Source organism: Mercenaria mercenaria, chromosome 1, assembly GCF_021730395.1.
Source record: "Mercenaria mercenaria strain notata chromosome 1, MADL_Memer_1, whole genome shotgun sequence".
Classification (NCBI taxonomy): Eukaryota; Metazoa; Mollusca; class Bivalvia; order Venerida; family Veneridae; genus Mercenaria; species Mercenaria mercenaria.
This window is the reverse complement of record NC_069361.1, coordinates 110932266-110956455: the sequence shown is the minus strand read 5'-3', so window position 1 is coordinate 110956455 and position 24190 is coordinate 110932266. Positions and strand designations below refer to the sequence as shown.

The 24190-nt window shown below is 35.6% G+C and overlaps 1 protein-coding gene across 2 annotated transcripts in view; it reads left to right on the top strand.

Annotated features, from left to right (window-relative positions):
• Positions 1-23823, top strand: part of LOC123526545 (probable serine/threonine-protein kinase roco6) — a 76430-nt gene extending 52607 nt beyond the window's left edge. Inside the window, exons 13-18 of one of the 2 annotated variants that reach the window (XM_045305745.2) lie at positions 10859-11107; positions 12635-12756; positions 13102-13262; positions 21898-22022; positions 22324-22924; positions 23224-23823. In XM_045305745.2, coding sequence (XP_045161680.2) covers positions 10859-11107; positions 12635-12756; positions 13102-13262; positions 21898-22022; positions 22324-22794 — 1128 coding nt within the window. In that variant the 3' untranslated portion in view covers positions 22795-22924; positions 23224-23823. Of the gene's footprint in view, positions 1-10858; positions 11108-12634; positions 12757-13101; positions 13263-21897; positions 22023-22323; positions 22925-23223 lie in introns of those variants that run through there. The other variant, XM_045305752.2, reaches the window with a different exon arrangement.
• Positions 23824-24190: the final 367 nt, after the last annotated feature.

The following is a 24190-nucleotide window of genomic DNA, read 5'->3' as shown; positions in this document are numbered from 1 at the left end:
AGATAATTTATGCATAATTTGGATCCGCCATATTGGAAAAAAGAATAAACACAATACAAATTAATTGAAATCAGCGTGATTACACGGTAATTTGTAAAAGATTATACAATGTAATTGAGAAATTCATATTTCCACACATGAGGGACAGTATATGTATCGTGAACAAGGAACATCAACGAATTTTTGATGTACACGAATTTGTATCACCAGTTTTCGCGTTCTTGATTAACTATCGTTAATTCTACAAACATTACAATTGTATGGTGTTCGACAACGAAAGAACGTTTGAAGAGGAACGCAATTAATTGATCGCCAATATTTATTTGTAAAAGTGCCTTTAAGTGGTAAATTTATGACTATAAAATCAAGTCATGGAAGTGCCCGAGTCCGGACCAGGGCTGTTGGAAGATAAACTGGTTATATAACGGTTAACAGAAAGTGATACAGTGCTTAATCAAAATGTCAGTATTAATTTTGGGCTCATCACACATTCACTGGCTGGAGATGTTTCTGTTGCAAAGAAATGGTTGCAATTCATTTGACTTAAAACCACAACCAATTATCAACTTCAAAGGAATAAGTGGAGGGAAAATTAGTAATAAATACCATGTTTCTCGATGGGAAAGATGCATTGCGCACTATCGGCCGAAGTACCTAATTGTTCAAGCAGGAGGCAATGACTTAGACTATTCTTCAATGTCCGTTGAAACAGTCGAGCTAATCATATTACGACTGGTGAACTTATGTAATCTGTTTAAAGGGAGATACAACATCACAAGGGTTATCGTGCTACAGCTGCTTCCCAGGCCTTCTCCCAGGTACCTGCCTGCCAGTGCCTATGCGGACTTTGTTCACCACGCAAATCAGGTGTTGAAGCGTGAACTTGGAAATATTACTTCAGTGACCTATTGGAAAATCAAGGGAGTTAAAAATCCAATGAGTGACATATTTCGCGACGGCGTGCATTTCAATACAACCGGAATGACGAAATATTACAAAAACATTCGTGGGGCAGTAATTAAACTTATGAAATCGTGAAAGAAGTGTGAAGTCTCTAGCAACACAAGATGTTGTTGTTGTTGTTGGGTTTAACGTCGCACCGACACATGATAGGTCATATGGCGACTTTCCAGCTTTAATGGTGGAGGAAGACCTCAGGTGCCCCTCCGTGCATTATTTCATCACGAGCGGGCACCCGGGTAGAACCACCGACCTTCCGTAAGCCAGCTGGATGGCATCCTCACATGAAGAATTCAACGCCCCGAGTGAGGCTCGAACCCACATCGATGAGGGGCAAGTGATTTGAAGTCAGCGACCTTAACCACTCGGCCACGGAGGCCCCCGCAACAACACAAGATGAGAAAAAAAACTTTGATACTAAGAAACTCTCGTGACAACACGGAATTTTCTAGCAGTGTGAAATACTGACAAGATTTAAGTCGCTTGTTTATCGATTGGTTATAAGTTTTTATATATAAGCAGAGTGATTACATTCATTTGTGCAGAAATTGTATTTTGCCAATTTTAATTTGTGCAATGTCAATATTTAGGATCTTTGTTTAAATAGTAAATTACTATTTAATAACAGCCTAATCGATAATGACAGATATGTATGCATATGGCCGGGGACATGCGAAAATTTTTTTTAGGAATTCATGTACAAACAGTGTCCTGTTTGTTAGTTAACTTAAATTTTAATTTTCATAAGACTGATTTTTCTTCAAATAAATGTGTATAATTTTTAAAAATATACACAAAACCAGAACATCACTGGTTTCAGCGGTACTCGGTACAATTATCACACAAGAATATCATGTAACTTTAAATGAGTTTCTTAAGCGTGTACGGAGGAATTGTGGGTATTTGTCACACAATTGTGATTGTACACCGTCATGAAAATTTTTGAGTTATGTGATTAGTAATTTGGAATAATTTTATTGTAATTATAGCCAATTGTTACTTTTAAGTCTTATGTCCAAATTTCCAGTGTTGATGGACTGTTGGCACATATCATTTTAATATAAGATACTTTGACCAATTAAGGCGGAATTTTTCAGTAAATGTCGATGCCTTATTTCTAAGGGATTGATGAAACTGTTTATGGTAAAGTTGTCTTAATCTGTTTTGGGGTAAAGTGCCTTAATCATAAGACAGCTGCACAACTTGTGGGTTGACACTGTCTGGTTTACGGTAAAGTACCTTAATTGTAAGGTACCGGAAAATGCACAATTTTGTGTTTTATGTGAATGCCTACAGTAGATTTGATACCTTAAGTCTAAGATTTTTGGGGACACCGTTATTATGAAGTACCTAACTTTACACAATTGTTTTCAGTAAAGTACCTTAATTATAAGGTAAATGCACAATTTTGTGTTTAATACGAAGTAGTGTTAATACCTTAATTCTAAGGTTTGAATTACACTTCTTTATGGTTATATGTGAAGTACCTTAATTTTAAGGTAGTTGTGCACAATTTTGGTGTTTTACTTCAAACATGTTTATATAATACAATTCTAAGCAATAATTTGATTATCACTAAGTTTCAGTTGTCTCTTAGGTGACATAATCCTGAAACACCACAAAGTTTCGGGTAAATTTGTCCTATGTTTACAACAGCCATGTTTAAGATAGGGCAACAATTTTGGTTAAGAACTTTACCTTACTTCTAAGGCAAAATGATTTAAGGGAAAGTGTACCTTAATTTTCAGGTTGCCCTAATTTAAAAACCTGGTAAATGGAATTTTAATGTAATACCGTCTAGAGATTCTGTTTCATACACTTCAACATTTTGTAATACCATGATGCCTTTCAGGTATAATGCCACCAAAACGAAAGCGCAACCCGACACCAAAGGCTGCTGCTGCATCTGCAGCCAAACAAGCAAGACCTGCCGAACACAGAAGTGGTTTGTCGGCTGAAGAAAAACAAAAGATGATAGAGGAGCTAGTACCGGCAGTAACAAAAAGTGTCGTGGAAACTCTGGCTGCCATGCAGGTCTTACCTGTCACAAATTCCAATCCTGCACCGTCAACTGAAGTACAGATCATTAATCCAAGGGAACCACAATCAGATGAAGGAGTGCCAAGCACATCAGCAGGTGCAACGTCCTTACCTATCAATTTACATGTCAGTCAGAAAGTTAGGAGCAAAATTTGGGCTAATGAATATGTAGATTTTGCTAGTCTGCTGGCAGGTGACAGTGATTCTGAAATGCAGGAATCTTTTAGAATGGTGGAATCAACTGCGGGTACTCTAGTCATGAAGAAATCACCAAATCTTAAAGCTATTACCTCCCTGCCAAAATGGTTTGCCGCTTTTAATTGCTATGTGGCTATCTATTCGGAGAAATTCCCTACAGCAACTCCTGGCCTTATGCAATATGCGGATACAATTAGGAAATTGGGACAACGTGCTGGTGAAGAGGCAGCGTTGTTCTATGACAAAACTTTCCGTCGCCTGAGACAGTATGACCCTTCTTTATCGTTTAGTTCCTTGCATGGCGATACTTACACAGCAGCCATTGCAATGGGTATTAGCCAGCAAAGGAAATTCCTTACGAAGCCATTTCGAGCCTCACGCCCCACCCAATCTGCACTCCCATGTTATAGTTTCAACAACAACAACGGCAAATGTACCCGAAAGCAGTGCCCCTACCGACATGTCTGCCAACGTTGTTCCGGACCTCACAGCAAGAAAGCTTGTTTCCAGCAAAGGCAACCAGAACATAAGCAAGTCAATTCTGGAAAACAAGCCATCGTCAACTCATCTAATAAGCGATAACCTGTCTGAAAAAACCAGCATTAACCGTTGTAAGACTGAGATATGTACACCTGTAAACATTAAAAAACTTTCACACTGGTTAAATGGCTACTCACAAACAGAAAAAGAATTTCTGGTTAATGGATTTTCAAACGGTTTTCGCATTCCATTCACTGGTAAAAGAGAATTTCGTAACGCTTTAAATTTAAAGTCCGCTCGGGATAATCCAGACATTTTAAATATGAAAATTTCGGCTGAAGTTAAATCAGGGCGAGTTGCAGGTCCTTTTCCTGAACTCCCCTTCACAAATTTACAAATTTCACCCTTAGGTTTAGTGCCCAAAAAAGAAGTCGGTCAGTTTCGTGTCATTCACCATTTGTCCTTCCCAGAAACATTGTCGATCAATGATGGCATTCCAGATGAAGTGTGCTCTGTTTCCTACCAGAATATTGATACGGCAGTTTCATTACTAAAATCTTGTGGGCAGTTTGCATATATGATGAAAGTTGACATTAAAAATGCTTACCGCATTGTTCCAATACATCCGGCAGATTTTGAACTTTTGGGTTTCACTGTAAATGGGCAATACTATTTTGACAAAACTTTGCCAATGGGATTAAGCTACTCGTGTGCCCTTTTTGAAAAAATAAGCACAGCAATACAGTGGATTGCAGAGAATAAACTGGGTTTACATAAATGTGCACACATTCTAGATGATTTCTTTTTTGTAGGAAATAATTTAGAATTATGTGAAAAAGGTTTACAGATCTTTCTTGATTGGTGTGCAATGGTCGGTATTCCAATAAATAACGCTAAAACCGTTCATCCATGTACCACTATTTCATTTGTGGGGATTGAATTAGACTCTGTACTCATGGAAAAACGTCTACCACAAGAAAAACTTGATAAGATGCGTAAAATGCTTCAGCTGTTCTCACGCCGCAGAAAAGCTACCCTCCAAGAGTTGCAATCTGTTATTGGTCTCCTTAATTTTGCCTGTGCAGTTGTTGTACCGGGTCGAGCCTTTTTACGCAGAATAATTGATTTAACCGTGGGTTTGCAAAAACCTCACCATCGTATAAGGCTGTCAAAAGAGGCAAGGGCGGATTTTTTAGCATGGTCCACTTTCATGGATCATTTCAACGGCAAATCCATGTTTCTTTCAGATCGTTGGGTTACATCTCGTTCCTTGGAGTTGTTTACAGATGCGAGTAATGTGGGCTTTGGGGGTTTCCTTTCAGCTAGATATTTTTCCGCCAAGTGGCCGACTCAATGGCATGCTTATCATATAACAGTGAAAGAGTTGTTTCCAATTGTTCTAGCTTTGGTATTATTCAGTGATACTCTGGCCAATCGTTGCATAGTATTTCATACAGATAATGAAGCGGTTGTGCACATAATTAACAGGCAGACTTCAAAGGATAAAACCATAATGATCATGGTCCGCCGCATGGTGCTACATACACTTAAACACAACATATTGTTCAAGGCTGTTCATATACCAGGCCTTCAAAATGCTTTGGCTGATTATCTTTCTCGTTTGCAGGTGACCAAATTTCTCAACGAATGTCCTTATCAAGACCCGGTGGAAATCCAAGTCTCTTCGCAAAGGATAAATCTTTAATTGAGATAAATGCCTTCCTCCTTGACCAAGCTCTATCACCCGCAAGTCACCAGACTTATGAAAGAGCATATAGGTTATTTCAACAATTCTCTCGTGATACCCTGAAATGTGCTACAACTTTCCCAGCATCAGTGCCAAACCTGCTCCTCTTTATAGCTCATTGCTACAAAATCGGATTTGCACCAACAACTACGTCGACATACATCTCTGCCATAGGTTACTACCATAAGCTGCATCAAATGCCAGATCCTACTACATCCTTTTTGATAAAAAAAGTCATTGCAAGGGTTTCATAACAACAAGAAACAAACGGACAAACGTCTACCTATAACTACGCATGTTCTTTGTCGACTGTTGGATTCTCTTAGCTTTATACACACTTCATATTTCATTCGTACAATGTTAAAAGCAATGTATTTAGTAGCCTTCCATGCATTTCTTCGAGTTGGTGAAATAGCAGCAACTGGCAACATGTCTGATAACACTTTATCAGTTTCGGATGTAACTTTCATTTATTCTGGTTCTCAGCTGGAGGGATTTGAGCTACGTATGTCAAAATACAAACATTGTAAAGGAGACCCAAAAGTGCTGTTTGTTAAAGCAAACCATTCAGCTGCCTGTCCTGTTGCTGCTTTGAAGGAATACTTGCACCTGAGACAAGCATCTAACGGTCCCCTTTTTGGATTCATGGATGGAACAGCAGTGTCCAGGACATTTTTCAGCAGTCAACTAAAATTGTCTCTTAATTGGGCTGGTTTAGATCACGCAAGATACAAAGGACATAGTTTTAGAATAGGGGCAGCTTCTTCTGCAGCTCAACAGGGTTTCTCGGAAGAAAAAATCAAACTAATGGGTAGATGGTCCTCCGATGCATTTAAAAAGTACATAAGGATCCCAATGTTAGAATTATAGCTAACACAGGGCATGGGTCATGGGGTTAAGGTCCTCTGGCATCAAATTAGAGCGGCACGTCATGACGTGTAGATTTCTTATTCGAATATATTCAGAAGCCAAGAGATTCAAATTAATATACAAATATAAGATGACCAGTTTATGAATTTATCATGGGGACAAGGGCCTCTGATAATGACATAATTCTGCAGTTTTGCGCTGCATGTAACAGTCTAGAAGATGATGTTCGTCGACAATTTCCATGAGGTCAAAGTTACCTGGACTGAAAATACAAACAATAATAATTATGTAGCCTTGATAACTTGTATATATTTTTGCCATTTTATTGTTCATAATGCTCTTAACGGCTATCATGGGGACAAGGGCCTCTGGTAATGCCATAAGTCATGATTAAGTTTTGTTTACCCAGTACTTGTACAACAGGAAAACATTTAAATTTTATGAATGGTTACAAGGAAACAAAAGCCTCCTGATCATGGTGGAAACTAAATACGCACGGTTAGATTTGTTTAGTTTAATATTCTAAATGATTATCATGGGGACAAGGGCCTCTGATATGATTTTTCTTTTGATACATTCAGGATTCAACAATTTTCTTACTGTTAACCATACTTTACACATGATATTCTGTAACCCTGTCACATTTGTTTTGCTCAGACTCGGAGGAATGTATACGAAGTTTTGGTTGGGGGGATTGTGTTCCACAATCTGTGGCGTAATTTTGGGACCCAACCTTTGATAATTTTTATGTTTTGGGTGATATAGTGTTATATTGCCCTTTAGTAGTCATATGTATATGCTTTACTAGTTTGTGTACATTGTTGTATAATTGGTTTTTGTTGCATTTTGAAAAATGTTGTTTACATGTTTCCGTCATTTACTATTAAATGGCCAAGTCAATTTTCAGAATGCATTTTGTTGTCTCTTTAAATTATCAAACTTAGAAAACTTCTGTCATACATTACATTTAAAATTTAATGGTCCATTTGAAAGGTAGACATAAAGCTCAATTTATTATTAAATAAATGTATTTATGGATGCTTTCTTTTAAACTTCTTAAGAGCTGGGTCGGAAAGACTCTGGGTTGAAATATTAGTGGGCGAAGTTGCAGTCTTTTGAGTAAGTCCGATAAGATAATTTATGCATAATTTGGATCCGCCATATTGGAAAAAAGAATAAACACAATACAAATTAATTGACCCACCCTCCCACCCAAATTTAGTCTTAATATTTTCTAAAGGATTATTTCCGCTAATGGTCTATATTATTATTACGTGTTTTGTTGATGTTTGTTGCAATTCTTTGTATTAAGGGTTAATATAATTTTATATTGCCCTTCAGTAAATGCGTAATTTTGGGACCCAACCTTTGATAATTTTTATGTTTTGGGTGATATAGTGTTATATTGCCCTTTAGTAGTCATATGTATATGCTTTACTAGTTTGTGTACATTGTTGTATAATTGGTTTTTGTTGCATTTTGAAAAATGTTGTTTACATGTTTCCGTCATTTACTATTAAATGGCCAAGTCAATTTTCAGAATGCATTTTGTTGTCTCTTTAAATTATCAAACTTAGAAAACTTCTGTCATACATTACATTTAAAATTTAATGGTCCATTTGAAAGGTAGACATAAATATTTAACAAAAGCAGCCACTGAAATTTCAGTTTGTTTTGTCTCTAGTTATTTCACATCTGGATTACTGCAATGACATACTGTATGGTGTAGCTAACGGTGAGGTGCGTAAGATGCAACGTATTCAAAATATGTGCACAAAACATGTCCTTAACAGAAAGAAATTTGACAGTTCTAAACAAGCATTGTATGACTTACATTGGTTGCCGATGAAAGCAATGATTGAGTTCAAGATACGTTCTTTCTTTCATGTATAGCTGTCACATTGGCAGAGCACCAATGTATTTAACAGAATTGCTTACACAGTATACCCCTAGTAGACAAGGTTTGAGATCGTCAGAAAATTCTGAATGTCGTTATGTTGTTCCATACAACAAGTGAAAACCATTCAATGATAGAAGTTTCTGCACTATTGGTCGAAAACTGTGGAATGAACTGCCGTTAGAACAACGCAAAAGTAAATCATTTGACACATTCCAAAAAATCTTAAGACACTGTATTTCAGAGACTTCGTGTCATTGTTCTAAATGTTTTGATAACTGTTTCATATGCGATAGCAGCAGACGGTAATTTTTTAATTTTTGTAAAAGGTTTCACATTTCAACATTTATATTTTCAAAGTTTGTTTAATTAAACGTAATTGTTGGTACAGGCTCTATGGGTAGGGTAGTGTGTAGTATTTCTCTTTTGTTTTCAAATTGTCTGTGATAGCACCATTAACCAGGGGTTTGAACCTCTATATGCAGCCCGTCTGGGCGTACCATGTAAGGCTTTAAGCACTGGTATTCGCAATAGAGGTAAAATGACCTTAAGGGGAAGGGTGCGGTGAAGACTTTTTTTTTAAATAAGGCTGTTATGGTTGTTGTTATCATTATTGTCGTTATCATTACTGTTATTATTATTATTATGTACAACGCCATTGAATATGCCATTGTATAGAAATATGCGTTTAATCAAATTATTCAGTTTCAGTTTTGCATGTCGAGCTAGACCCATACCCATATCTTACAAGTCAATGTTAGATTTAGAGGTTAAAGTTTTTAGATCATTTTTGACATTGACATTATAATTAACTGATGTGTCCTTAGTTTAAAGGTCAAGGTCACACCTGGAGAAAAAAATGGTTTGATATCATTTTCCGGTCTGTAACCTTTTAATCATATATTCAAATAACTTGAAATATATATTCAGCCTTAAAAGACGATATGTCCAGTCAAATGCTCAGACCCTTATTGCAAAGGTCAAGGACACAAACGCCCAACTAACATTTCTTTTTTATCGATACATGTTGTTACCTACCTTTGAATGCACGTATGTGTTATCAACTACTCCAAAACTATCTTTCAAGTAAGAGTATTGATATTGACAGATATAGAAAGTTATAACAACTTAAAAATTTCCAGAATGCAACACAGGCATAATTTTGATCTTGTTTTTATTGTGTATATTAAAAACTAAATAAAACATTGAAAGGTAGCATAATTATGATTGCATTACATTAGGTTATGCTGCAATGAGATATGCATTGATCTTTAGGGATATTAACTTTCACTGATTTATAGTTTTAATAATAATTTGATGTTTTAAATGTCATGAATTTGTTTGTTTATTACTTCTTTTTACTTCTTTTGAATATTGTAAAATGTTTGTTAAACATTTTTCCTTTTCCTTGCCAGTCAAAAAATGAAATCATGTTTAATCTTTAAAATACTGATAAAAATTGAAATTGATTACTAACTAAGATTGTCCGACATTTTCAAACTAAATATCTCGTCATCGGTATGACTGATTGATGGTAGACTTCTTTTTCTTCTTCTTCGTTCGCAATTGATGGTAGACATACTTCATTATTTTTATGTAGCTAACTTACTTCGGGTAGGATCTTTATTTAGTTGGCAACGTGTTTTGTGTCCCTAGTTGTGGGACGTTGGTCTCTTTGTTATCATGATATATTAGAAAGGTAACATTTACTCCGAAATACTAATATATACATATTAAAAGAAATCTGCAAGAATGTTGATCGCAATAAATGTGCACATTTTTGTTCAAAATGATTTATTGATCGTTTTAAGGTATTAGATCACTAATCGAGAACCTCCTTTTTGAAGAGTATTCAATTCCTACCATAAACCTACTTTTACTGCAATTCCTAGGGGGCGTAGATTCAAACCCTACTGGGACCATTTTTTTCCCTTATTTTCTTTTTTTTCTAGTAAGTTTTTACTTCTTTCAAGACTTATTATTGATTTCTCGTACAAAAATCTTATAAGCGATTTCTTGGTGTTCAAAGTGAATTTACTACTTAAACAGAATGGGTAGAGTTACACATCTTTAAAAATATTGAGTTAACCGCGGTGAAAGTTCTCTTTTTTGCTTTCACTCTTAGATTATGTATTGTGGAAGAAATTTAGGTAGGTTTTACGTCTGCCCTAAGGTTATTTTAAATGGAGTAGGCAAAATTAAAAACAGAAACACAACATTCGACCTTATTTTTGCAATGTTTAAATGTATAAATTCTGTCTCATTAAATCCGTTTACTTGAGGCACCATATAAAAAGGATAATGACATTTTTATTTTGTGTTTTATAATTGTTATCAATAGTTTGATGTTTCTTTTATTAAAATTAATGGTAAAATGAGTTCTCTGCAAACGTTTTGGATAGTGGCTATCACTTTGAAATTTGTCTCTACTTGAGCTTGAAGAGATACCATAAGTTATACAAAATTTATAAAAAACGGCACGGTAAAAATTGTTTAAAAATTGCAGAATAGTGCAAAACCCGGTTATCTTTCAGAATATACCAAGCAAAGGCCATTTTGTAAACATTACAATTAGTGATCTAATACCTTAAAAGACATTTGGCTGATGTTTTCTCATACTACTTAACAAAATAATTGAATATTTTCTTTCATTACAATTATTGAAGAGGTCAGACGCCGAGAGATGTTTTTTCAATATGCAGAGTACTTTGATAAAAAAATCTACAAATTGCCATCTGACAAAAAGACAGTTTGATATCGACAACACGGTTGACGGAGACGAGAATGTCGAGGAGTTAAAAAAGCATATCGTTGAAATTGCGGCAAAACAAAGCTATTGGGGGGAACGTATTCCTGCAAAATGGATTGCTCTGGAAGTCCGTTTGATACGTCTTAAAGAAGAACAGAATATGAAGGTATGTTGTGTTATTAAATGCATCTGAAGTTTATAGACTAGGTAAAGTTTTTGACTCCGACCTGCATTATACTGCTACATTTAAGATATTAAGGCTAATTACATCATTTTCAAACAACGTCAGATTCAACAAGAGCTGTCTCCATAGGATGACACATGCCCCCAATGGCACTTTGAATGAATAGTTAAGGTCGATGTTAGAGTTTAGGACCTTTGACCTACGGAGCTGGGTATTGCGCGCGACACGTCGTCTTACTGTGCCACACATTCATGCGTAGTTATTTTAAAATCCATGCATGAATGATAAAGATATGGACCGGACACGCCAATCAATGCACTATCATGAAATATGACCTTTAACGTCTAAGTGCGGCCTTGACTTTTGAGCTACAGACCTGGGTCTTGCGCACGACACGTCGTCTTACTGTGCCACACATTTATGCGTAGTTACTTGAAAATCCATTCATGGATGACAAAGATATGGACCGGACACGCTCATCAATGCATTATCCTTTAACGTCTAAGTGTGACCTTAGCCTTTGAGCTACTGACCTGGGTCTTGCGCACTGCACGTCGTCTTACTGTGGTACACATTCATGCCAAGGTATTTGAAAATCCATCCATGGATAACAAAGATATGGACCGGACACGCCCATCAATGCACTATCCTTTAACGTCTAAGTGTGACCTTGACCTTTGAGCTACGGATCTAGGTCTTGCGCGCGACACGTCGTCTTACTGTGGTACATATTCATGCCATGTTATTTGAAAATCCATCCATGGATGACATAGATATGGACCGGACACGCCCATCAATGCACTATCATTTAATGTCTAAGTGTGACCTTGACCTTTGAGCTACGGACCTGGGTCTTGCGCGCGACACGTCGTCTTACTGTGGTACACATCCCTGCCAAGTTATTTGAAAATCCATCCATGGATGACAAAGATATGGACCGGACACGCCAATCAATGCACTATCCTTTAACGTCTAAGTGTGACCTTGACCTTTGAGCTACGGACCTGAGTCTTGCGCGCGACACGTCGTCTTACTGTGGTACACATTCATGCCAAGTTATTTGAAAATCCATCCATCGATGACAAAGATATGGACCGGACACGAAAATTGCGGACAGACCGACAGACTGACAGACCGACAGACAGACGGTTCAAAAACTATATGCCTCCCTTCGGGGGCATAAAAGTCTGCCCGGTTCTTGTTTACGGGTGCAGGTAATAATGGCAGGTAAAATGAGGAAGTCAGGCTTAATTTTACTTTTTTCTCAAAACTATATTCCATGTTAGAATCCAATTAGTTAGTTTCCAATTAACAAGATTTGTTATGTTCCATTATTTGACGAAAACAAATCTATAAGAACGGTCGAGCACACAGACAGAAGACAACGGTCCTTAAATAACTTAAATAAGCATGGACATTTTAAATACTAGAACCTTATATGATTTAAAGATTGTTAAAAATTAAGATTGAGATTTATTGTTCCATACGTTCTATATCGTGTTCGATTAGGTTCTTTCAAAAGAAAAGATGAAAGATGAAAATAGACAACTTCCTGTACCTATTGAGAGTGACGAAGGGCTTGAACTTTTCTTGAAATTTCACCATGAAACTGGAACGATTCTATACTTCGGGTAGAAAAGATTATTCATGCTGATTATTGTCATTCATTTTAACTCACTTTTCTTTGGCGGACACGTTTAAAAGATGTTATTTTATCTTAATTAATGGAGAACAAAAATTTTCATTTAATTGCTTAGACTATAAACAATACTTATATATTGTTCTTAAAGCAGTTAGTTTCATATTAATATATTTTGGCTCAAAAGCGATCTCACTTATATTTTATCTTTCTTGGCATCATGAATTTGTTGTACAATTTTGTAGGGATTTCTTATGCTTAAATATTTTTCGCCATGTTATGCTATATAAATGGGTACCTATTGAGTTACTTGATACATTCTACTACATGTATACAGGGAAGACGACATGAAAGAAGATATCTTACTTGATCCACAATGGCTGATAGATGCATTTAAAAGCTTGATTACGGCTGCAATGTTTTGCAGAAAGGAACCTGAAGTACTAAAGAAATGGCTAGAATTCGATAAATCAGCAGTTCTCACTTTGGATTTGATAGGTAATGGCGTAGAGTTTATTCTTAAATGAATTTTATATTATGATATTTCCAACTAATCATAATAGCCACTTTAACTTATGTCACTAGAACTCGGTAAGAAAATCTTTAAAACTGGTAGTCTAGGTATTGATTATTAATTTGATACATTGCGTAAATCACAATATGAAACCTTAAATGTTTGGAATAGATATAATATTCTGTCGATCTGATTTGAAGCACTAGCATGTTCTGCAGTTCGTGCAAAAATTAAGCGGAAACATTTTACTTGAAAATATTCACTATTAAACGTTTTTAAAAGAAACAAGGGTATGCAATGAGGCCAATTAAGTGTTATCGCTCATTGTGTTGAAATTGTAAAATAGTCGCCAAAATCAGATGTATTTCATTGCAGTTTATGTTGAATTAAATCAGGTTAGGGTGGGTGGTGGTATTACATCTCGAACTTCTGCAAATTTGTTCATATTACAATTAATTTTATCTACTTGTTCATAAAAACATCTTCTGATTCGATGGGTCAAACATTTTCATCTATGCCTTATGTACATTTTCTTTCGCATATTGAACAAGGGGTCACATAAGCAATAAGATATACGAAAATAGTGATGGAAGCATTAGTATAAATTGGTTTATATTTCTGGTATGTGCTTTGGTCTGTTCTTCGAAGTATATCAGTAACCCAGTCAAACTCATGTTAAGCATGTTTGATACCAGAGTGTGAAAAGTTTGCGGCCAATAAGGTAGCGCTATCTGAGTTTGCTTTTTGAATAATCGATTCATTTCTACGACATTATTTGTTTACATGGTGCCGGAGCTGTTTGTTTTTTGGAATTTTTGAGCTCATTTCTAACAGAATTGTATTTTAAACCGTTCTCCCCGCTATCCTCTTTTACATGTACATCTCAGTAGTTACAACCTACATTTATCATGGTTTATATCTCCAACTCAAGCCAATTTGGAAACATTTGATTTTATAACACAATTACTATTACCTAGTTATTTTTAAAGACCCGCTACACCTAGTGACTTACTTTTTTCCCCACACGAAGCTCGTGAAAATCATTCTGCTGAAACAGGTATAAAATAACTATACTACTAGATGATAGGTGGACAGTTCAGGCCCTCACTGAATAAATGTGCTTACAACTTCATCTGCAAACTTTATCAATCAATCTCTTTTCAGTGTAATTTTAAAAAAAACATTGATAAATACAATATTACCTTGTAGGAACAAAAATGGTCTAAACTTAGCTTAATACATCAAATACTATGCACACTGGTATATTCATTCAATAAAATAATCATACATTAAACACGTTGTCTCACCGTCTTGGCCAAATATATACCACTGTCAATTTGTAACTAGATACTTACATTATGCAACCCCTCCCCTTTTCAAAGAAGGAGAGGTATATTGTTTTGCTGATGTCTTTCGGTCGGTCCGTAGACCAATCGGTTCCGGATGATAACTGAAGAACTTTTGGGTCTTGGATCATGAAAGTTGAAAGGGATTATGGCCATGAATAGCAAATGACCCCTATTGACTTTGAGGTCAGTAAGTCAAGGGTCAAGGTCACAGTAACCCAGAACAGTTGATCACTTGAGACTGCTTGAGCTTAGGATCAAGAAATTAAATAGGTAAACTGATAATGATCAGCAAATGACCCCTACTGATTTTGAGATCAGTACGTCAAAGGTCAAGGTCACAGTGACCCGGAACAGTTAAACGGTTTCCAGACTATAAATTAGCAACGTTTAGGCCTAGGATCACGACACTTAAAAGGAAGGTTGATCATGATTAGTAGATGACTCTTCTTAATTTTGAGATCAGTACGTCAAAGGTCAAGTTCACAGTGACCCGGAACACTTAAACGGTTTCCGGACGATAACTTAGGAACGTTTAAGCCTAGGATCACAAAACATAAAAGGGAGGTTGATCATGATTAGTAGGTGACTCCTCTTGCATTTTAGACAAGTAGGTCGAAGGTCAAGGTCAAAGTGACTCGGAACATCTAAACATTTCGGACGAAAACTTGAGAACACTTAGACCTAGGATCATGAAACTTAATAGGGAGGTTGATGAAAGGGATATATTTTTTGCTGATGTCGGTCGGTTGGTTTACAGAACAATCGGTTTCCGGATAATAACTCAAGAACTCTCAGTCTTAGGATCACGAAAGTTGAAAGGGGTGCTGACCATGGCCAGCAAATGACCTCTTTTAATTTTGAGATTAATAGGCCATAGGTTTAGGTCATATTGACCCTGAACGTTTTTTTGCCAAATAACTGGAGAATGCTTTGGTCTAAGATCCATTTGATACGTAGGTCACCTATGACTGCTAAATGACCAATAATTATTGATTTGAGGTCAGAACGTCAAACGTCCAGTGCACAGTGACCAAATAATTTCTGTTTCTTGTGCAGTTACTGAATGCCTCAAGGGGGAATTTTGTGTTTTACGAGTTTTTGTTTCTCTCTTTTATGCAAAGTATTATAATTAACATACAGGTATTCCGGGGTGCGTCTTTGAAATAAACCGCCAGATTCGGAGGGTCAGACTTTTTTTGACTCATTGGGGCAGACATTTTCAGTATTACTTGATCTAAGTTTTCTTTGCGTAATGAACAAAAGTAGTCATATCTAGCAACAAGTAATATATAATAAATCAATTATTATATTTTTTTTAAAAAATCTATACTGTTCACTGTGGTCTTATTTGAACACTTTGCTGGCACACTAAATCAATTAAAACAAATAGCATTTCTTTTATACGATACCTGCGTTACAACCTCTCGTTAAACTAACAAAAAGTTTTTTTCTAAAAGGCTTCAGTTACTATATATTAACTGAATATTTTGTTTTTGGAATGTCAAAGAATGACCATAAAGGGATTGTAACTCCACTACACTTATTGAACTCCAAATAATAAAAGAATAGGCTTCAATACACAACTTTCCTATTAAAATTGATTTAACGTCATCTATAGTTTTCAGAAGTCTTAAAAGTAGCATTGAAACAATTGTAGCAGACACAAAGATACAAAAACGGGCAAAAATAAATCTGTCTTTCCGTAAGCTAGAGAATTCAGGAAACTATGGAATGCCGGTCACGACATGCTACTTGCCAATTGCTAGTTGCTATTTGCTAATTGCCACTTGCCATTTGCTACTTTCGACAGGCAAAATTTTACATGCAAACCGTTCAGAATTAATCATAACGTGTAATTATTTCAAATTGCTAGTTGCCAGTTCCTATATGCCATTTGCCACTTGCTACTTGCTAATTGCCAGGCAATGTACTTTAATATAATAATATAACAGTAGCTTTATCGCACTTAGTTAAAATATATTCTAATTATAATTGAACTCTATCGTACAATGATAGTTAGAGATGAGAACATATTCGTTGTCAGGGGGGTACACTGGTTTCAGGTTGTCTGTCTGTCTGTTTGTCCGTAGACACAATCTTGTGCGCACCAACTCTCCACATTCCCTTGAAACGATTCACACAAGTAATCAGTTACAACAGTAGTTGTACATGGTGCATGCTAGGTTCTTTCAAAAAAAAACATTTACAGGACTTTTTAACTATACTTAGAGTCAGCATCTGCAATCTTGTGCGCGCCTAATTTCCTGAACCCATCCAAACAAAATAATGAAACTTAACACAAGACATCAATAGTAATCCTAGTGTTGTGCATGGTGCATGTTAGGTTCTTTCAGAAAAAAAACACAGTTATGTGACTTTGCTTTTTATGGAATGCAGATATGGACAAGCCAGTTGTTAGTTGCTACTTGCCAGTTGCTAGTTGCCACTTGCTAGTTGCTACTTGCCCGTTGCTACTTGCCACTTGCTACTTGCAAGCTGCCACTTGCTATTTATTACACGCGTCGTACGAAATGCAACCATACGGTGTACATATAAATTTTACCCGATTCGTAGTAGCAACTGGCAAGTAGCAACTAGCAACTGGCAAGTAGAGACTGGCAACTGGCAACTGGCATGTCGTGACCGGCTTTCCATAAGAAACTTTTAAAGCACCGTTTTTCTTAGACTTCTACGGTTCTAGGGTTTCTACGGAAGCACAGAGGGGATTTGATCAAAGTGCTCAAGGTGAGCTATTGTTACGGTCATAGTCCGGCGTCCGTCAACATTTGCCTTGTGAACTCTCTAGAGGCCACAGTTGTGACCCAATCTTCATAATTTTTTATTAGAATGTTTGCCTTGATGATTTCTAGATCAGGTTTGAAACTTGGTTATGAGTGGTCAAAAACTGGGGTCAAAGGAAAATATGGTTAACACTCTAGAGTCTACAGTTTGAAACTAATGTGAAATGGTTAGAATGTTTGTGTTGATGACTTGATGACTTTTAGACGTCAAGTTTGAATCTGGGTTATGTGGGGTCAAAAACTGGGTTAGCCGGAAAAGCTTGATAACACTCTAGAGGCCACATTTGTGACTCAATCTTTAAAAAACTTAGTCAGAATGTTTGTCATGATAATTTCTAGGCCCAGTTTGAAAAAGAGTAATGTTGAATTAAATAGTAAGTAAGTAGGCTAGATCCAAGGAAAATATGGTATTCACATTCAGTCCACAGTTTAAATTTGAAACTCATGAGAAATGGTCAGATTGTTTGTCTTGATGACTTTATGATTAAGTTTGAATCTAGGTCATGTGGGCTCAAAAACTATGTCACTCGGTCAACTCATAGGATAAACTTGTTAATACGCTAGAAGCCAGATTAATGACCCTCTTTTCATGAAACTTAGTCAGAATGTTTATCTTGATGACCTTAAGTAGAGACCGTACCATAGCTCTTCGCATACTTTGATTTTTCAAACTAAAGTGATTTGATTTTTACAAATGCTCCGGTTACGATAAAAAATGTAAACAAAAGATTCCGTCTATAATCTTTGAAATGTATTAATGACACTCGATCTTAGTCATAATACTGATTGACAGTGAATGCTAATGACTCCATGTGTTGCAGAAAGGTATTTAGTTTGTAACTGTACTTTCCCATCAATTGAAATCCTCTCAAAACTGGTAAAATAATTATATGTACTTATATTTGGACAAAGCTCGCGGTCTTTTCCGTTCGACAGCTGCTAAAAGGGCAAATATAAAAGATTCAGTGTAAGTTATATTTCACTGGTACTACCAGTTAATAAGTTCATACTCTGAACAACACGTCAGAGAAATTTGGGCAAATTTGACCGATTATGACGTTGGCAGCATTAGATTATATTTTTTCTTGACACGAAAATTTCTGTTAGGTAACAAAGCGAATACGCCGATAATCCGGAGTCATCGATTATTTTTCCAGTTCACGCAATGTAATCCAGGCAATTAAACTGCATAACTATTAGATGCTGCTGTTATAGGGAAGTGTTAGAGTGTCTGCCTTAGGTGTGAAAGGTCCTGGGTTCGAGTCCAAGTTAGAGCTTCACTATTTGCATCCTGCTAAAGCAAAGTTTTGCTGTTAATAGACTGTTCCAGGTGTTCTAATGTTTTAGCACACAGTATCATGGATCATTATTTAGCAATCCAGATCAAAGTTGAACTTTAAATCAAATGCACCCAATTAGTAAATATTCACTATATTATGTCCCTTTGATATTTATGCTCTCCATGTTCGAAAAGAGGTACATTTCCTTGATCACAAAATTTTCTTTAACATGAAAATATTAAATGCTCATAACTCCACACTTCTGGTTAAAATATTGTCTATATTTCTGTTTTTGAGAAATATATGGACATTTGTCTTCCTTTCAAAGCTTTTTAACTTCAAACCTATGATTTGAAAAACTTAGGTACTATCTCTACCTTGAGTCAAAGTTTGAAACTGGGTCATGTGGAATTAAAAACTAGGTTACTAGGTCTGATCAAAGAAAAGTCTTGTAAACAATTTTGAGTCCACAGTCTAAGTTTGAAACTCAGTTGGTCAGAATAATTGTCGTGATGTTCGAATCTGGTTTATCTGGAGTCAATAACTAGGTCACCCACTCAAATCAAAGGAAAAGCTTATTAACACTCTAGAGGCCACATGTATGACAATATCTTCATTAAACTTAGTCAGGATGTTTATCATGATAATTTCAGGCTAAGTTCAAATCTTGGACATGTCATGTGGGGTAAAAAACTAGGTCACTAGGCAAGATCAAAGGAATGCAATATGTATTTATATGTGCATGCTAAAGGGTCTGTTTTTTTCTACTGTTTGATTAGAATGATTTTCTGGATGAAATCTAGATCAGGTTTGAGTCTGGGTCAAGTGGGGTCAAAGGCTAGGTCAGCAGTTCAAATTAAAGAAAATGATTGTTTACACTTTAAGGGTCACATCTTTCTTTTTGTAAACAAGCTTATTCTTTTGTTTGACCTGGTAGCCTTGTTTCTAAACCCACATGACCCAGAAAAGTTAATCCGATATTTCATGCAGACAAAAATTCTGACCAAGTTTCATGCACATCAAAATGAACAAGAGTGTAAAGTTTTTCCTTTGATTTGGCCGAGTGACCTAGTTTTTGAACCTGTGTGACCAGTTTCAAACTTGGGCTAGAAATCATCAAGATAAACATTTTGACCAAGTTTCAAGAAAATAGGGTCATAAATGTGACCTCAAGAATGTTAACAAGCGTTATCTTTGATTTGTCCGGGTGACCTAGTTTTTGACCCTATATAACCCAGTTTCGAACTTTTCCTAGGAATCATCAAGATAAATATTCTGACCAAGTTTCATGAAGTTAAGGTCATAAATATGGCCCCATGAGTGTGAACAATCTTTTCCTTTGATTTGACCGGGTGACCTAGTTTTTGACACAATATGACCCAGTTTCTTGGGCCTAGAGGTCATCAAAATAATCAATTTGTGCAAGATTGTATCAAATCAATGCATATTAAATGAAACCTCTATATTGCTGAAAGGGGCCAAAACAGAAAATTTTGCCAATTTTCAGGGGCAGTAACTTAAGAACTTATGACGGAATCTAGCAGGTTTCCAAAAGGAACCGAGATCTTATTGTGCCTTAAGTTGTATGTGGATGCGGTTAAAGTCAAATGCAAAATGTCACTTCAATCGTGTTCACAAGGTAAATATTAACAAATTTTGGCTCTTACAGGGGCAGTCAGAGGCTGTAACTCCAAAACCTATGATTGGATCCGACAGATTTTATCATGGAATCTAAGATTTATTATTGTTGAAGATATTTTGCTGGTTTGTTTCAAATCAAGCCATAAATGAATTCTCTATATGGCTGCAAAAGCCAAAATAGCAAATTTTAAGGGTCATAACTCTGGAACCCATGATGGGATCTTGCCAGTTTTCGAAAGGAACCGAGATATTATTCCAATACAAGTTGTATGCAAGTAAAAGTAAAGTTGATTGTAAAATGTGGTCTCTATCGTGTTCACAATATACATATATAAAAATAACAATTATTGCCTTTTAAGCTAGGGACCACGACTCTAGAACCCATGATGGGATTGACCAGTTTTCGAAAGGAACCGAGATATTATGCCACCAACAAGGTGTGTGGAGTTTGACTTTAACTGATTGCAAAAATGTGGTTTCTATCGTGTTCACAAGAAATTGTGGGCGGACTGGCGAAGAGCGATCAAAAAGCTTACTCTGTCACTACGTGACAGGTGAGCTAAAAAAACAAAAACGTTATCTCGTGGTCACGCGATAGAGAAAAAACGAAAAGCTATCATACGGCCACGTGATATAAAAAGAAAAAAGTTATCGCATGACCACTTTTTAACGTATTTTTTTTCTTTTTTATATCTCGTGGCCACGAGATGATTTATGAAAAAAAGGTTTAAAGTAGCAACGTACATTGAATATTTCAACGAAATTGGTTTGGTAAAAGGTGAGTTACAAGCGTTTTTACACACAACAGGTTCCAAGGTTCTCGGAAAAAAACTGTACTCTAAGTCGATACTATACATTTTTCTTTCGTTACATTAAATTCCTTCAATAGGTTCAAGATTTTTGCTTTAAATGTAAAACAAATACGCTAAAATTTGTGACTTTCTATTATTAAACACAGAAAAATTGTAATTGCGTTTTTAAATTTATCCTACTGACATTCATATTTATATAAAATTACATTTCATTCCCTTCTTTGAATTTTATGTTATCTTGTTAAATATTATAAATATCAAAACTTATTTATAAGTAGAAAGGGTAAAGGTTTGTGAAAAGGCAGAGGAGTGTATGGAATTTGTGTAGCCTAAAAATTACATACTAGTTTCAGTAATATTAAAGGCTCATAATGCCTGTGTTTAAAATGTGTCTGCCACATTTTCCGTTTTGAGCATAAAGATACATTAATCTTATTTCTAATAACTACTTTCTTCAACATTTATCAAATGTTATATAATATTGCTAAGTATACTTAAATGTTTATTTGAATCTTTTGTGTTTATTACCTCCCTTTATGGCTCTAACTGCAATATTAAAAGTAATGCTTTTCTAACCATGTAAGTACGCATAACATCTATTTGGAAAGCTGTTTCATCAGATTTAAATGAAAAATTTAAGCATTATTGACCTTTAAAGGGGATATCAGTTATCGCACAACATTTTCCAAGTGTAAAAATAATATATAGATTTTTACTAATGTATAGACGATTTCAGACTTGATCTGGACAAGTCAAGAGGAAGATAAAGCCTACATGAATTACAAAGAATTACTGCTGCGATTTATGGAAAAATTAGGATTCATGGCAAAACCTAAACAGCGGACGGACGAATATACAAAGGTTTACTCATCTGATATTTTGCAGCATTTATATGATTTAATTGACAGTATTAGAATAATAGCCTTACTCAAAACATTTAGGTATTATGTTTTCTAATTTAAATTTAAAAGAAATGTAACGGCATTACTTTTTCTACTTGTCTGTGTGTAGAAGAACAAATATACAAATAAAATATGTTTTAGCACCTATAATATATTCATTGCACATAGCTTTGATCTTCATCAGTTAATTAAACGGAATTCATTACGTGTGTATGTATTAGATTCATTATCATAAAGTTGCTACTTGCTTATCTTTTAAGGTTGAAGATTATTACTTTGTCCCATGTATGCTAAAAGACCCTCCTCCAGAGAATGTAATAGCTTGGAAGAATTCAGAGCAGATCAAATCTACAAGCAAACTTTGTTTAACCAATGCAAATGAAGCTGACCAGAGATTTATTCCCTCAACGGCTTTCAACAAACTCATTGCTGCTTGTATCAATCAATGGCCACTTTCAAAACAACATGACAAATACATGATTTTCTGTGGCGGAGCAATATTCAAACTTTCAGATAATCATTTTTTGTATATATTCCTGTATGAACATGTAATACAAATCTGGATATCTCGTTTGAGTATAGAAGGACAGAATCCGTCAGTTTTGTTGTCTGTGGAGACGGCGGCTCAAGTCCGGAAAATATTGAAAGAAAATGTGAGAATGCAAAGAGAAATCTTGCCATTTGTGAAGTGTCCAAAGGCAACATTATATTCAAATGAAGATATGGTATAATTGGATGAACATGGAAGTACTGGAAACAAAGAGATCTTGTGCGACTGCCAAAAAGATAAACATGTTGTGTCCTACGTAGACATTGCAAAATATTGGGTCCCAGGATACACGATTCTGAAATATGAGTTAGGTAAGCATTAATATGATCTAAATTTTTAATTCGCAATACTTAGATATAGAGGGTATTTGTTTGTTTATGTGAAAGACTCAAATATCGTTAACGAGTTAACGTCAGGTACAACGTTAAACATAGCCACGAGTGAAAATGTAAGATATTTTGTCCATAAGTAACCGAGAGGGTTTCGTATTTCAGTGAATGGAAATTTACGCAATATTTATATTTTACTGAGATTATTGCGATATACTGTACAGTACGCTTCTTTTCTAGCAGTTGTTTTTAAATATCATAAAATATTTTTACTTTTATAGCGTCGCATTTTGATTTGGAAAGAAGGCCAACAGAAAATGATTTCAGTCGTATCGCCCGTAGGATTGGAAGTGAATTCAAGCAATTAGCTTTTGAGCTAGGACTCAAAAAACCTGACATTGATCATATTTGTATTGATTACCACACAGCTGCTGACCAAATAACGGTCATTCTAACTGAGTGGTCGAAACGCATGCACGAAAAGGCAACATATAGTGAGCTTGCAAAAGCCCTGCTAGCGGTCGGTGTTGATGTAGAATCGGTTTTCCTTGGAATAATAGGATGAATCATAAGTGAAGTAAATGCATATGCCTTAAGTTGTGCGAACCTGTGACATATTTTTATTGAATCGAAATTATTAACCAAGACAACGGTCAGGTGATAAATTATTAAGAGTGGTACTAGTTCATGGGAGAGCCAAACGGGTGTTGAACTGTTCAAAAGTCCTCGTGAGAAAATTTGATAGGGTGCTTTTCAGCCCAAACTCACAAACGTATGTAGTGTTATATATAGGTTCAGATACCAAAGAAAAGTTTGCCAATCTCATTTGATAAATATGTTTTGAAATAAATTAAGAGTTGTTAAATTAAAAGAAAAAACAACATTTTTTCCTGTTTTAGGAATGACACTATTAGGATCTTCTAATTTAAAATACGTTATTCAGTAACTTTTCAACGGTTGGTATTTTTCTGTTCTTTAGAACGTATATTAAACCTGTTCATTTTTGGAAAAGTATGGTAAGTCCCTAAACAGATAAAACAGAACTATTCAGAGATGCCACTTCATGGAGTAAAATATCTTACCCATCATTAATATTTTAACAAGATCCTCTGTCCAAATTTTTGTAGTATTTATTAACTATATTCTGCTATAGTGAACCGTGTCGTAAACTTTATATATCAAATTAATTTTGTGTCATATGTGCTGTGGTAGAGGATAAGACCACCTTAACGTCATTGAAAGAAATCA